At 40.6% G+C, this 16,485-nt stretch overlaps 1 protein-coding gene across 1 annotated transcript in view; it reads left to right on the top strand.

Moving 5' to 3' along the window:
• The window catches only part of NEB (nebulin), a 215,371-nt gene that overhangs the window by 150,897 nt on the left and 47,989 nt on the right, over window positions 1-16,485 (top strand). Inside the window, exons 96-106 of the mRNA XM_046019740.1 lie at window positions 249-446; window positions 755-859; window positions 1,713-1,817; window positions 2,658-2,765; window positions 3,847-3,954; window positions 4,846-4,953; window positions 6,078-6,182; window positions 6,281-6,385; window positions 7,016-7,114; window positions 7,463-7,573; window positions 15,910-16,014. Of these exons, the coding sequence (XP_045875696.1) occupies window positions 249-446; window positions 755-859; window positions 1,713-1,817; window positions 2,658-2,765; window positions 3,847-3,954; window positions 4,846-4,953; window positions 6,078-6,182; window positions 6,281-6,385; window positions 7,016-7,114; window positions 7,463-7,573; window positions 15,910-16,014 (1,257 nt within the window). The remainder of the gene's footprint in view (window positions 1-248; window positions 447-754; window positions 860-1,712; window positions 1,818-2,657; window positions 2,766-3,846; window positions 3,955-4,845; window positions 4,954-6,077; window positions 6,183-6,280; window positions 6,386-7,015; window positions 7,115-7,462; window positions 7,574-15,909; window positions 16,015-16,485) is intronic.

Genomic DNA, 16,485 nt, shown 5'->3' with positions numbered 1-16,485 from the left:
TAAATCAGAACATTGCCTAGTCATGCCCATGGCCCTGACTGTGCATATGTGAAGAAGCAAGTGTCATTTTCAGCACATGCTGTTTACCCCACCCCCATGAATCTGTAGAAAGTGTCAGAAAACTCCAGATAACACCTGACGGCTGTAAGTCGTTTACCCTGACTTCTCCAGTGCATAAGAAAGGCATTTATTGCCATGATACCTTGCACAGTTCCCTGTGTAATTGGCATGTTATTTCATCTTCACAGCGCCTCTACAGATCAGTTTATGAAAAGAACAAGATGAAAATCCATACTGTGCCTGACATGGTTGAGATGGTTACTGCTAAGGATTCTCAGAAGAAAGTCAGTGAGATTGACTACCGCCTCCACCTCCATGAGTGGATTTGCCACCCTGACTTGCAAGTCAACAGCCACGTCAGGAAAGTCACAGATCAGATCAGCAGTGTAAGCCTACTGCTCATGAAGGTCCCCCTCCCTGGCCTCGCACAGCCATCCTGAAGGGAAGCAGACTCACTTGTGTCTTCATCTCAGCCTTCTCCCGGGATTGCTTTCCTTTGCACCCATGGGTCTGTCCCTCAAAGCAGGGCTCTGTGGGCCACTGTTTCCCTGGCATCCTCAGCCTCATCACATGATGCCTCTTGATGTTCATTCCATAAAGTCATCCTGGATCCAGAGGGTGTCCATATTTTTGGTGTTTAAGTTACTGTAACTTTTTTTTTTCCTGATTCCGTCTATCTGCTACAATCCTTTAGATTGTGTACAAGGATGACCTCAACTGGCTAAAAGGCATTGGTTGCTACGTCTGGGACACTCCTGAAATTCTTCATGCCAAACATGCTTATGATCTACGGAACGATGTGAGTTTGCCTGTTTTTTTAGTTTTTTTTTTCTTTTTTAATATATTTCCTTTTTTCTACATAGTCTAGTCAAAGGGAGAGTTACGGACATTGTCACAGACCAGCTATGTCTTAAGTGGTATTAAGGGTGGCCGAGCTGGAGAAAGATGCCAAGGAGCAGAGAACAGCCATTTTCTCAGTAATGCGTGTAGCTTTCCTATTAAACAAAGCAGTTAAGCTGTCCTATTGTCCTCTCATGGAGAAGGGACCCCTGGCTCTTCTCTCTACATTTGGATTATTTCAGATATATCGAACCCATAACTCTCATATTAGGAAAATTTCATTTGTGAGGTGTTTGTGATTCTTATAGACAGGATCTATTTATAAAGAGTGAATTTGGGGTGCCTGAGTGGCTCAGTCGTTCAGCATCTGCCTTTGGCTCAGATCATGATCCCAGGGTCCTTGGATCGAGCCCAGAATCAGGCTCCCTGCTCTGCAGGAAGACTGTGTCTACCTCTGCCCCTCCCCCTGCTTCTGTTCCCTCTCTCGCTGTCTCTGTCAAATAAATAAAATCTTTTTTAAAAAAAGAGACTTTGAAAAGCAAATTAACACTGTACAAGATTTCAGTAAAAAAAAAAAAAAAAAAAAAAAAAAAAAGCTTAAATGTTCCTCACCTAGAATGCTCTGGAAGCTCTGTATGACTGTAAGCATTAATTATGCAGATTATCATAAAATTCAAATGCCTCCCGGTTGATTGAATAAGTGTTAATGAAAGTAAATGTCATGAGTTAAAAGAAACAAAACTCTCTGTGAAAGCAGCAATTTCTCATACAGTGAACCATCTAACACAGGCTTAATTTATTCCTCTCCGCAGATCAAGTACAAATCTCATGCACAGAAAACGAGGAATGACTACAAGCTGGTCACTGATACTCCAGTCTACGTGCAGGCTGTCAAAAGCGGGAAACAACTAAGTGATGTGAGTGCCTCCAGGGAAGTCATGCGGAAGACTTGGCCACAGTGGCCAAAAAAAAAAAAAAAGAAAGAAAGAAAGAAAGTGGCCTTTTGTAACTGGGAGACCAGAGTTAGCGCCTTAGAGCTAGAGCCTTAGAGTTAGCGCCTTAGAGCGCTCTTGTTTGCTAAAAGCCTGGTGCGTTCTATCAGCCCCCAGGGTGGCAGTGTCAGCAGTCTCACTGTATGGAATACTCGGTGTCTGAGAGCTTTTTGCTTTAAAGTTGCGTTTTGTATCCTTGTGTCAAGAGCAACAGTTCTGTCTCTGAAGTGAAGGGGGCGGTCCGGCCTCTACTGCGCATCCTCTGCGAGGCGTGGGCGGAGCCCTCCCAGCTGCGCCTCCGCGTGCTTCTGTGTGCGCTGCGGACGAGATACCCACTGCCATGTCTGACGCCAGGCTGGCAGCATCGGCCCAAAGCTGCCCCCAAAGCTGCCTTTTTTTCTTTCTTTTTAAACTAACCCCGCAGGTTAATTAGTAAACAGAGAATGCTACCAGTGAGTTAGAATGTTAAAGCCTACTTATTTTGAAACTTAAACAGTGGTAAAACACCCGCTCTTCCTCTCCTGCCTCACAGCCTTGTCTTCCCCATCTCTCTCAGTGTGGGGGTCCACACGCTGGTTGTGGTCCCATTGGTATGACCTATAATAGATCAGAGTTCTCTGGCCAGAGGGAAGCAGGCTACTTATTGTTGTTATTATTATTATTATTTTTTTTTTTAAGAGAGACTTGGGTTTCCATTTAGTTTGCTTCTTTCCAGCAATGCTGCTGCGATTGAAACCAACTGACTCCTCTTCTCTCTGCACACAGGCTGTTTACCACCATGACTATGTGCACAGTGTCAGAGGCAAAGTGGCTCCAACAACGAAAACTGTGGATCTGGAGCGGGCCCTTCATGCCTACAAGCTCCAGAGTGAGGTGAGCAGTGCGAACCTGACACGGTGCCCAGCAGAACTCCAAGAGGCAACCTACAAGGGCCAGGCCGCTGGCTTCCGTGGAAACCACTTTGGCCTGGGCATTCTCAGCCTGACCTTGTCCGTTGTAAATGCTCTTCCATTCCCATGAGTTAAAAAAGTCAAAGAAAAAAACCAAACATAGTCTGTCTTCCCTCTTGGCTGGCAGGATCTTTCTGCCAAGCAAGAAATGGGCTTTTTAAGAGCAGTGTTTACAAGATACAATGAAGAAAGGCAACCCTGTATCTCTGGCTCAAAAAAACTTAAAACAAGATGATAAAGACAAGGCATATAAACACAAAAGACTGCTAATAATGAGAGAGAGGGCTAGAAATTACTGTTGGAATTCAGAAGAGAAGGAGACTGGATTCCATTCACATATTTCATATTCCTATTCTGTGTCATCAGGTCATGCTACTTTGGTCTCAACCTTCGATGTTAGTCTCCTACATTGAATGTTAAAAGTAATTTGGTTTTAAATATTTCAAATACTATTCCTACTCCTGGAGCTCTCCCCACAAAACCAGACTACTTAAGGTCATAGTCAGAAACATCTTTCCCCCTTCTGCCAGGGAGAAGAGTATCCTGACCCCAGAGTAGCCTGACATCAAGACACTGTGTTTATGGGGAGGACGGGTTTCCAAAGATGTGCCTTATAATTATGACTCTCTCAGGGATTGGTGATGACATGGATATCTCCAGAGGGTGGGGTTAATGGAAGAGACACCCCTAACTACCTGTTTTCTCTGCCTTTCCCATTTTCTTGCTAGATACCATGTAGCTAACTGGGCATACCTTCAAAACATAGAAGAATTATTTCCTATGAGCCCCTTCACTCATTCTTCTCTCTTTCAAAAATAGGTTAAAAGTAAACTGATTTATTGCCTGACTCTTAACTTACTTAATTTCTTCCTGAAATCAGTGTAGTGAACATAAGAACATGAAGTATCTAACTGAAAACCTAACGTGAGCTGCATGTGATTTGTTTAACTTAAATCAGTTATTTGATGTAGATGTGATTTACTCACTCTTCCTCCTTCTGGCAGGGTCTGTACCGAGATGCTGGCCGGCGCTCTCTGCCTACTGGATATAGGCTTCCAGGCGACACCCCTCACTTCAAACATGCCAAAGACACCCGATACATGAGCAGTTATGTGAGTGGTCTCCTCATTAAGATGGGGTTGGAAGTGGGAGGGGGGCACTACTATTCATTATTAACCACTCTAATGCCCTCATCACACCCTGAAGGTTCAATACGATATAATGGTGGGACTAGAGAAGGGGAGACAGTGTGTTTCCTAGGGGTACTGTGAAATTGCAATTTGGTAGTGCCTGGGTAGCCCATCGGGTTAGCATAGGACTTTTGTGGGATTGTATCTGCATAAGTCATTTACCTCGGCTTAGGGTTCATGGCTGTCATCCTGCCTCTTACTTCTGTTGATGTTAGTACTGATGCATTCTGAACTATTCCAAGCCATATACCAGAAATAGAGCTTCATACACATTCTGCTGATATGTGGCCATAATATTATCTTCAAGATCTAACATCACTGTGTATTCCTTTGGAAAAGAAAGGACTTCTTGGCTAACTGCTGGCCAGGCAGGGTCCAAAATCCAGGGGCCCAAAAATATGGTTTCCAAAGCAGAGAGTTGCAGATTTAATTATCTCACATGTCATTTTTTAAAATCAGTCTATAACGCCATTCATCAGTCTCAAAAGTAGTCTCTCGTTTCTTTGCATTTCCTAATTTCCTAACTGTACTGGGACTAAAAAGACAGTTTTTTTTCTCATATTTTTCATACTTGCCTACAAACAGATTTATCTAGGCAACACTGAATTTTATTCCTTTCTGGACCTGGCTTTATTAGCCAACAAGATCATTTTCAGGGTTCAGATTACTATTAAAATTTGTCAGTGACTTTTCCTTATACTTAATCCTAGAGAGTAATTTTCAAATGAAAGCAACAGCTTCTTTCTATTTGAGAAATGTAGAGCTACTCTCTGTTTACCCATCAGTGGACTTATTCTGACTTTGCTTTTCCAGTTCAAATACAAAGAAGTTTATGAACACATCAAGGCAAACGGATATACCCTTGGGCCCAAAGACGTTCCATTTGTCCATGTCCGGAGGGTCAACGATGTTACCAGTGAGGTACTGTGAATGTTGATTCTGTGGGGGAAATACTGAGTTTCAAAGACCATGGCTTTGAAATAAGACAATCAGATAAATACAAGATGTATGTGGAATTTAAGAAACTCACTCACTGGGGCCCCTGGGTGGCTTAGTGGGTTAAGAAACTTGCTCATATGTGGAGTTTAAAAAAACAGAGGATCATGGGGGAAGAGAGGAAAAATAAAACAAGACAAAATCATAGAGGGAGGGGCACCTGGGTGGTTCAGTTGTTAGGTGTCTGCCTTTGGCTTGGGTTGTGATTCCGGGGTCCTGGGATGGCACCCTGCATTGGACTCCTTGCTCGGTGGGCGGCCTGCTTGTGTTCCCTCTCTCACTATGTCTCTCTCTGTCAAATAAATAAAGTCTTTTTTTAAAAAGTCATAGAGACAAACCACAAGAGACTGTTAATCATAGGAAACAAACAGGGTTGCTGGAGAGGAGGGGGGTTGGCATCACTGGGTGATGGACATTAAGGAGGCACATGATGTAACAAACACTGAGTATTATATAAGACTGATGAATCACTAAACTCTAACTCTGAAACTAATAACACATTATATGTTAATTAATCGAATTTAAGTTTAAAAAATAAAAATTAAAGACTATGGCTTTGTTTGAAGTGCATTAAGAGTTTACCATCTCTTATAAATTTATACATTAGCAAGGAATAAAAGGGTCCTTTTAGCTACCATTTTGATACTTGAATCCATTGGCAACATTTTTCTATATTTGGTAATGCCATTGTAGAGACCTCATTCATAGATTATAATGTGTATTAATTCCTCTTTGACATTTGTATTAAAAAATATTTAATGAATTTATATTTTAGCCTGACTCATGACCCTTGTTTTCTATATAAATGATTGGTTTGTATATCTGATCCTATCCAATCATCTGATAGAATGTGAAAGACTTTGTGCTTAAAATTCTTCATCTAAATAAAATAACTACCATTTCCTCTTTTTTCCTAATCTCAGTCCCTTTCTTTATCCGTAATTGCCCCTCTCATGGCTCTTTATGTAGAATATTTGATTGTTGATTAGTCAACAGATGCCTTCATCTTCCTACACTAAATACCTGGAATGGTTTTTCTTCCAATGTAGAGATTGTATCGCCAATTGTACCACAAACTAAAAGACAAGATTCACACAACTCCCGACACACCTGAAATCCGCCAAGTCAAGAAGACACAAGAGGCTGTTAGTGAGGTGGGTATTTTCCTAGGAGAGAGGAAGATGGGCTGTGGAACCCAGGGACTGTCAACAATTTGGTCTCTGATGTGTGTGTTTTCTGGGTATTTTTCTAGTTAATCTACAAATCAGACTTATTCAAGATGCGAGGCCACATGATCTCAATGCCATACACACCCCAAGTGATCCATTGCCGCTACGTGGGAGACATCACCAGTGATGTAAGCATCTCATAAGGGTCTTTCCAAAAGGCTCTTACCAAGAGGCTATCCACATGTAAGCCAGCCAGTGGCCTTTGAATGTCCTTCTGCACTGAGTACTTCTAAACTGAGTATAAAACTTGGAAGTGAAATTGTGTGGAAGCAGAACCCCACATTTCTCCAGCTATGGAAATAGTAGTAAGAGGACCACTTGGGAATTACAAGAATTGCTCACCACCATCCTACATTCAACACTGAATCCTTACCAGCTCCTCACTCTACATGGACTCTGTCCTGGGTCCTGTTTCGTATCTTCCGCTCATCCCCACTCCCATTCCCTTTAACAACTTCTTCCTGCCATTTTTTTTTCTCCTTAAATATTTCCTTCTCCTAAAAGACCATTCCATTCAATCTATGGTTTTCTCCCATCAATATAATAATAACAAACAGCAGTGTTCTCCTCAGCTCAGGTTAGATATTAAATTTTAAAACCTGTGATTCATTTGGGTGCACGCATACTAAGAATACAGTGTCAGTCGGTGTGTTCAACCAGAAAGAAAACTTTCAGGAGAAAACTGTCACTACTCTGTCTTATTTGTTCCTGGTTTATAGTTACTCATGGCCAGCTGTATTTCTGTTTCTGCCACACAGATTAAATATAAAGAGGACTTGAGGATCCTCAGAGGACTGGGCTGCTTCCTGTATGACACTCCCGACATGGTCCGCTCCCGGCACCTGCGCAAACTCTGGGTGAGTGCACACCTTCACGGCACATAGCTATCCCTGCACAGCTTCCATATATCCTGTCACCAGCTGCAAGGTGCTGGACAGAAAATCTTTTCCTGCAGCTACTTTTAAGAGGAAGTTTACTATTAACTGATTTGAACTATTCGTGACTCACTTAAACTGATATGTACCTCTTTGAAAGCTGATGAACTCAGCGAAATGACAGTCGTCTTTATTGGGATGGGAAGACCTCCAGGGTACATGAAAGTCCTGCTCAAGTTGCATGTGCCAGGCACATGAAAGATAGCGTGTGACCGTGGCATGCAATTCTTTAAATGATCAACTAATTTGTATTTCTGTTGTGTTTTTAAGTCTAACTACCTGTACACCGATAAGGCAAGGAAGATGCGAGACAGGTACAAAGTGGTGCTTGACACTCCGGAATACAGAAAAGTGCAGGAACTGAAGACACATCTGAGTGAGGTAAGAATGCTGAACCTGTCACTACGAGTGACTTGTTCCTCCAGTGACTATTTTTCAGCCACCACACTCAGCAAAAAATCTCCCCTCTGCCTTTAATTACGGAGTGGCTTCCATATGTAAGCAAGTAAAGAAAACTTGACCTCATTTTGCCTCAGTTTACTTATTTTGTCCCCTTTTGATAAGATGAGGATATCAATATTTGACTGCCTGTGACTAGAACTGCTGAGACTTGACACGATTTTATAAACTGGAAAGGCCTTCTGTCTTAAACTATTGTTGCAGTCTTCAAGCTGAATTTATTTCAAAACTCTTTAATCCCTGCTCTCAGAAACCCTAATCATGGCAGCGCCATGGCAAAGTCTTCTAATGGCTCCCTACTCTGTGGCCTACTCAATAAATTCTAGACTACTTTGTTTCATTTTCAGTTGGCCCCGGAGGCTTATTGCAGCTAATTGTGTATAGATCTCGTGCTCTCACCTACACTCTTGGTTCCTTTTGAGAGGTGGACCCCACCTTGTTTAGATGTGTATCCTGCAGTGCTTTGACTATGATAGATGTCCATGTTTGCCAGTGACTCGATGTGCTTTGTAAAGGTAGGGGCATTCCACAAACGTAAATGGTCTTATTATGTAAATTATGTAATTTATTATGTACATTATGTAAATGTAAATGTAAGTTGGCCATTCTCATCAGACTTCACCAAGCTGAGCCACACACTGGTTGTCAGGCCACTTCACTGACTCCTAATTTTCAGTGTTTCTAATGGTTGCTAATTAGGAATCACTTATGCTCATAGACTTAGAGATGTCCTGGCAAACCAAGTGACCTCACTGGGGGAGTGCGCAGCTTCCTAAACTCCTAGTAAGCTAGAGGCAAAGGGTGATTAATTCTTTAGCTTTTACAAATGATACATTGAGTTCCTTTGCTTTGCTGAAAGCTTACCTATATTGCTTCAGCACTTAGCCAGGAATGCTTATGTTCTCTCTCAGCAAAGTTGTGCTTCTCCACACTGGCTGTGTATCAGAATCACCTGGAAAATATTTCTCAGCTATCCTGAGAGGACTCTGACTGCCTAGCCTCACACCAGACCTTCTGATTCTCTGTGTCTGGGCATCTGCATGCTTTTAGCTGCTCCAGAATGATTCTAACATGCAGCCAGTGTTGGAAACCACTGCTTTAAGTATCACAGCTGTCCTCCAAGTGCCACATAATAAAACATCGTATGGCCACTTAACGTGCTTATTGGTATCTCCAAAATACCTTTATTTCTCTTGGGTGTTTGGATTCAGAATTATCTAAAACTCTTAATTTCTCCTTTTCCCAGTTCCTATTCGGATTCTGTATGTCTTATGCATGAACATTGAGGAAAAAGAATAGCTATTCAGTAATTCATTTTTTCGCACACTTGCCTAACTGGAGGAATGACGTGAGCTTCATAAAATATTGATCCACTTCTTTTTTTTTTTTTAAGATTTTGAGAAAGATTGGTATTCATTCTTTGAATGTTTGGTAGAACTCACCAGTGAGGTCTTCTGATCTTGGACTTTTATTTGTTGGGAGATTTTTAATTATTGATTCAGTCTCCTTACTAGTAATTGGTCTGTTCAGATTTTCTCTTTCATCATGATTCAGCGTTGGCATGTTGTGTAGTTCCAGGAATTTATCCATTTCTTCTAGATTGTCCAATTTATTTAGCACACAATTGGTTATAGTAGTCTCCTTGATACTTTGTATTTCTGTGGTATCAGTTATAACATCCCTTTTATTCTGATTTTGAGTTCTCTCTTTTTCTTGGTGAGTCTAGCAAAAGGTTTGTCAATTTTGTTTCTTTCATTGACCTTTTCTGTTACATTTTTAGTTTGTATTGTATTTTTTTCTTCCATGATTTTATTTCCTTCTTTCTACTAACTTTGGGCTTCATTTGTCTTTCTTTTTCAAGTTCCTTGAGATGTAAAGTTAGGTTGTTTATTTGAGACTTTTCTTGTTTCTTGAGGTAAGCATTGTTATGAACTTTCCCCCTTAGAACTGTATCCCATAATTTTTGGAATGTTACAATTTCATTTGTCTCAGGATTTTTAAAATTTCTCTTTTGACTTCTTCCTTGACCCATTGTTGTTCAGTATCATGCTATTTAATCTCTACCTATTAGTGAATTTCCCATAGGGCTTGATATCACAACCCCAAGATCATGACCTGAGCTGAAACCAGGAGTCAGACACTTAGCTAACTGTGCCACCTAGGTGTCCCAGTAGGTTTGGTTTTTTTCATCCATTTGGCCACTCTGTGTCTTATGATGGGAGAATTTAGTCCATTTACATATAGATTAATTATTAATATGTATGTGTTTACTTCTGTTTTATTAATTGTTCTCTGGCTGTTTTTGTAGTCCCTCTCTCTTCCTTTCTTCTTCTTTTGCTCTCTTCCTTTGTGGTTTGATGATTCCTTTTAGTGATATGCTTAAATTTCTTTCTTTTCATCTTTTGTATGTTTCCATCAGTTTTTGCTTTATGGTTACCATGAAGTAACTTGTAACAACTGGTATTTATAACAGTCTGTTTTAAGTTGATAACAGCTTAAGTTTGATCCTCTTGTAAATCTCAACATTACTCCCCCGCCATGTTTTATTATGTTTTTAATGTCACATTTTACATGTTTTTATCTTATGTATTTCTTACCTAAATGTAATCATAGTTATTTTTACAATGTTTTTTAACCTTCATACCAGTGATTAATTCACTACCTTTACCATATATATATATATATATATACACCTTTCCAGTGAGATTTATTATCACTAATTAGAACCCTTTCTTTTCAGCTTAAAAAAATCCTTTTAACATCTCTTATAAGGCTGCTTTAATGATGATGAACTCCTTTAGCTTTTGTTTGTCTAGAAAACTCTATTTCTCCTTCACTTCTAAAAGAGAAGTTTGCCAAGTAGAGTAGTCTTGGTCAGAAGTTTTTTTTTCAGCACTTGGAGTATATTTTGCCACTCCCTCTGGTGTGCAGTTTCTGCTAAAAAATCTGCTGATACTCTTATTGGGGGGGGGCAGTTAATGTATATAACAAGTTGTTTTTCTCTTGCTGCTTTTAATAATTTCTTCTTGTCTTTAGCTTCTGACATTTTTTTTAATTAATTAATTTATTTTTTCAGTGTAACAGTATTCATTGTTTTATTTATTTATTTATTTATTTATTTAGTTTTAATTTATTTGACAGACAGAGATCACAAGTAGGCAGAGAGGCAGGCAGAGAGAGCGAGAGAGGAGGAAGCAGGCTCCCTGCCAAGCAGAGAGCCCGATGCGGGGCTCGATCCCAGGACTCCAGGATCATGACCTGAGCCAAAGGCAGAGGCTTAACCCACTGAGCCACCCAGGTGCCCCATTGTTTTATAACTTCTGACATTTTAATTATCATGTATCTTGTTTTGGGTTTCTCTGGGTTCTTCTAATTTGGAATTCTCTGGGCTTCCTGGATCTGGGTGTCTGTTTTCTTCCCCAGGTTAGGGAAATTAATATTTAAGCCATTATTTTTCCTTTTTTTAAAATTTTTATTTATTTGACAGACAGAGATCACAAGTAGGCAGAGAAGCAGGCAGAGAGAGAGGAGGAAGCAAGTTCCCTGCTGAACAGAGAGCCCGATGTGATGCCAGGCTCAATCCCAGGACCCTGGGATCATGACCTGATCCGAAGGCAGAGGCTTTAACCCACTGAGCCACCCAGGCGCCCCCAGCCTTTATTTTTTCAAATAAGATTTCTGTTCTTTTCTCTCTTTTTCTTTTGGAAGCCCTGTGATTCAAATGTTAGTGTATCTGATGCTGTTCCACAAGTCCTTAAGCCTATCTATCTTCACTTCTTTTTTATTCTTTTGTCTTTCTTTTACTCTGGTTAGGTGAGCTCCACTGCTTTGTCTTCAGGTTGACTGATCCTTTCTTCTGCTTTATCTAGTCTGCTGTTGAACCCCTTGAATGTATTTTTCAGTTCAGTTATTGTATTCTTCAGCTCTGTAACTTCTATTTGATACTTTCTTTTATTTTCCATCTTTTTGTTGGCATTCTCACTGTGTTCATTCTTCTTTGCAGTTTGGTGAGCATCTTTATGAGTGTTAAGTTAAACTCTTTATCAAGTAAATGAGCTCCATTTTATTAAGTTTTTTTTCTGAGTTTTATCTTGTTCTTTCATTTGGAACATATTCCTCTTTCTTCATTTTTCTTGACTATCTGTGTTAATTTCTATACAATAAGTGAAACAACCACCTTTCCAGTCTTGAAGGAAGGCCTCATGTAGGAGGTGAAACTTGTTGTTCAGCCCTGTCTCAACTCTTAGTTGTCTCTCGAACCTTTATGCTTGTGTAAGTATCCTATTATATTTTTAATAGTTCCTGGTAGTTGAGGATGTGCCAAGACCATGCAGGGTCCCAAAGGGGAGGATCTCAGCACCTAGATTGAGGCTGACTGGAAGCCAAACCCTCAGGCATCAGCTTTTAAGTGTATGCAAATACATACAATCCTAAGGGACTACAATCATAAACCCTACGAAACCAGCAAGCTGGAGCAAGGCAAAGGTAGAGCACCAAGATAGCATCTACAACTTTGTTCCTTGTTAACAGTTCTATAGGTCATAAATATGAGTCATACCTAAAGCCTATGCCTCAGGCCAAAATTCCAGGACAAGCAAAGAGGTGTCCTTCACAGAAAGACCTTGGGGTGGTAACCTACCAAGAACTGTCTTTCTAATTGCCATAGTCCTGTGGGACCCAGAAATACGAGCCTTCCAGGCTATCAGTGCCAGGCACTCAAGGGGTATCCCCAGGTTGGCAGCTGCAAAAATCAGGCACCAGGTGTGTAAAAAGCTTCCCTCCAGGAGATATTGGCACTCCAAAGCATAATAGAGGGTAAGGATGAAGATAATAAATGCCCTCTAAGTTCTCTGAAAAGGATTTTAGTCAGTCCAAGATGCATTTTTAATCAAAACCCTGCCCCTCAAACTGCAGTTAGGATGATGAGCTAACAAGCTTCCTTTACAGAAAGACTGAGCTCCTGGGTCTTTTGTCTCTTGCTATGCCCTGGGGATAGTAGCTACTTAAGAACTCTTTCCCTATTGGTTACAGCCCTGTGGGACCCACAAGAGTAAGCCTTACCAGCCACTAGAGCTAGATGACATAGAGGTGTCTTCTGGCTGGAGTTGCAAAAATCAGACTCCCAGACAAGGCTATGAGCTCCTTTCTGGGTGACCTTTGTAAACAGTCTCACAGCACCAGGAACACAAGCTCGCCTGACCTTCAGAGCTGAGTGACCAAGAGATGTCCTGTAGGTGGCAGCCACATATATCAGAATGAATGAAATCTTGCCCTTTGCGCAACTTGAATGGACCCCAAGGGCATTATGTGAAGTGAAATAAATCAGAGAAAGATAAATATATGACCTTTCTTATATTTGGAACCTAATGTGTGTGTGTACACACACACACACACACACACGTGTGTATATATATATGTGTATATATATGGTGCTTGCCATAGATGGGAAATAGTGGGTGGGAGAAATTTAGTTTATTTACTTTAAATAAATTCTAAAAAATATTGATCAGATTCAGAAGGTCTTTAGTGGAACCTGTAAGTCTGTTTTAATAAGGACTTTTGGGTTTTTTTCGGATCAGGAAAGTTTGGAAAACACTGTTTTAGTAAAAAGTTTGATGGCAAAAGGAAGGTAGAGTTCTCAACTTTTGAATTGCTTTTGAGTTGTATAGATTCTTGACTTTTATACTTCATAGTACTAGCAATCAGGAATGTTGTCCCAGGAAACATATACTGGGAGGTCTGTGAGGGATGGACTAGATTGGTGATGGGTATTAAAGAGGGCACTTGATTTGATGAGCACTGGGTTTTTTACATTAGTGATGAATCACTGATTTCTACTCCAGAAACCTATATATTCCACTCCATGTCAACTAACCATGACTTAAATTTTAAAAAATAAAGAAGCATTAACAATGCATACCTAAGTATGGGGGAAATATAATATGAAGAAAATTCTAGAAATGGTATGGGATAGTTGGGTTTTAGTCCCAGATTTACTTCCACTTTGTTGTGTGACCTTGTATAATTCATATATTCAATACTCCAATTTGCTGAGCTAGAAAATTAGAGTAGATGATTCAGGGTCCTTTTAACCATAAGATTCTATGAGTTTGTTGGCTTGCTTTATTTGAAATTTAGCCCGGAAGAAATAGTAAGTTTTTATTTAGTTTATCTCTTTTCTTTCAGAAGTAACACAAAAAACAGCCCCAAGCAGATGAGCTACATTTTGTTTCAACTTGTGCTTGTATATAATTTATATTTAAAGAAATAGATACGCACCTTCATATGTATATACATATTATCTCCTCTATTTTATCTGTTCAACAGGCATTTACATTGATAATTAGAATTTATTTGCTGCCCATTTGTACTTCCTAGTTTGCCTCATTGTATGAAACTCCCTCAACATTTATCAAAGGACTACTGTTTTTCAGATCTTTTATTCCAAGTATGAATGATAGAGCTGAGCCCCTGCATTCCATGGGCCCATAATATGTGAGGAGAAACAAACATCAATATGATGAATGATATCATATAGGAATAATCAAGACAGTGTGGACTCTGCTTTCCAGGCAGATAAGAGGAGGAAGAACATTCTAAGCAGAAAGAGCAGTATATGAAATTGGCCATAATGAGTTCTTAGAAATGGAAACAGTTTCAAATAGCAGAAAGGGAGTGTGGAAGAATGTTGAGAAAAGAGGCTAGAAACAGGATAGAAGCCAGCTCACGAAGTCCAATATCTTCATATTGGACTTGATGAAAAATCACTGAAGAACTATTTCTGAGCATTAAGGTATGATTAGATATGAGCTTTAAGAAAATCTCCTTCTCAGACTTGTAAAAGATAAATGAGCCATGCAGAGTGATCCAATGGAGGATGTAGGAAGGTTTTTTAGGAGCATCTTGAGGATGATACAGGAGGAAGGGAGGAAATGATACAGGAGGCCAAGCTACGGCAATGTCTGTGAGAAAGGAGAAGGTGGATTGGACTTAAAAGCTATCACAAAGTCAGGAGCCCAGAATTCATGACCATTTGTTTTTTGTTTTTTGTTTTTTTAAAGATTTTATTTATTTATCTGACAGAGAGAGAGATCACAAGTAGACAGAGAGGCAGGCAGAGAGAGAGGAGGAAGCAGGCTCCCTGCAGAGCAGAGAGCCCGATGCGGGGCTCGATCCCAGAACCCTGAGATCATGACCTGAGCCGAAGGCAGCGGCTTAATCCACTGAGCCACCCAGGCGCCCCTCATGACCATTTGTTATGGGAATGAGGGAGAAGTCTAGGATGACTCCTCAAGTTTCTGGCCCGCATGCCTGGGAGAGTGAGGAGTCATTTAGCAAAGTAGAGAAAATAGGTAAAAAAGCAGATTTGGGCTGGAGATGGACATAATACAAAGAATTCTGCAATGAACATGGTAAGTTCAGAACATTGTTGAAAATTTTGGTCTGACTCAGGAGAGTTGATGATTGAGTCATACGAACAGATGAGGTTACCCAAGGAGAAGTATAGGGTGAAAGAGGCCAACCCTGACTCCAGCCAGTGACAGCCTTTGGAGGACAGAACCATAGAAGGAAGCAGAGGGGTGCTTAGAAAGATAGGCGGCCATGTAGGGGAGAGTGCAAGAATGGGAGGCAGAGAAGGACGTTTTCAGGAATGAAACTGCTGAGCAGTTTCAGTTGCTACAGAGAACAATTCTTGTATCTGGCAGTTGTAAAGTTTTTGGTAGTCTTCATGAGAGTGACTTCATTGGTGTGGCTGGATGGAAGCCAAACTGTTCCTTGAGAAATTAACCAAAAGAGAGGAAAAAAAAAAAAGAAATATGTAGTCTGCTTGGCTATGAAAGGTAGAAACAAGGTCATAGGTAGAGATTGGAAAAGGCTTAGTGAAGGAAAGGACTGGGATTTATTTGCAGATAAAAGGAGAAGGCTGGAGAAATGAGAAGGTTGAAGATGTCAAGAGTGGGGTGAGAATAGTTGCTGGCACAGGCTTCTAGAACAGGGCAGGTGAGAACAGGACCGAGAATGCGGTAGGAGGCTGGAATCTTGGGCCAGCTACAGAATGTCTCTTATTTTGATACAAGGGAAAAAGAAAAGAGGGCTTGGGAAGTAAATAAATTATTGGTTTATTGAGCAGAAACCGAGCCTGTTGCAGTGGGACAGGTCTTGGTTTCTTTATAAAGTAACTACTAAATGCATCTCTCAGCAGAGAACATAATGTGTTGATGAAACAGAAATAATGGTAATGACTATTTTATGTACAGCTGGTGTACAGAGCTTCAGGCAAAAAGCAGAAATCAATCTTCACCTCAGTTCCCGACACTCCTGATCTTTTAAGAGCCAAGCGAGGGCAGAAGCTTCAGAGTCAGGTGAGATTCATAAACAGAGACTCCTAAACCCACAGCACTGGCATCGCGGGGAGGGTGGTTGCCTGTGGCTGCCCACTCCGGCTCAGTAACAGACTCTCACGCTTGCTTGTCCTTGATGCAGCCTCATGGCCCTTATCTTCTAGCAATTTTCTTTGGGGCCATTAGAACTGTGGTTGTGTTGTACATAAACAAGCCATATCATGTCTATTTTTTAAGTTGTGAGTACAACTCATTGTATCCTCATTGGATAAATGGTCTGTGGACCAAACCGCTTGATTCGTTCTGTAGGACCTATCTATTATTCATGATAAACCACATTTTATGCACTCAGGCAAAAATGAGTGGGGTGGTGGGAGTGTGGTGAGGGCTTTGTCAGAATCCACTCATTCTTCCATAACATTCTTTACCACATGGTTTTAGATCAGGCCATACTCAACAGTAAGGGTCTTAGGTAACTAGTGTATGTATCAT

The sequence above is a fragment of the Meles meles genome, chromosome 9, assembly GCF_922984935.1.
Source record: "Meles meles chromosome 9, mMelMel3.1 paternal haplotype, whole genome shotgun sequence".
NCBI lineage: Eukaryota > Metazoa > Chordata > Mammalia > Carnivora > Mustelidae > Meles > Meles meles.
Note: the sequence above shows the minus strand (reverse complement) of the source record. Positions and strands in the feature narration are given on the sequence as shown.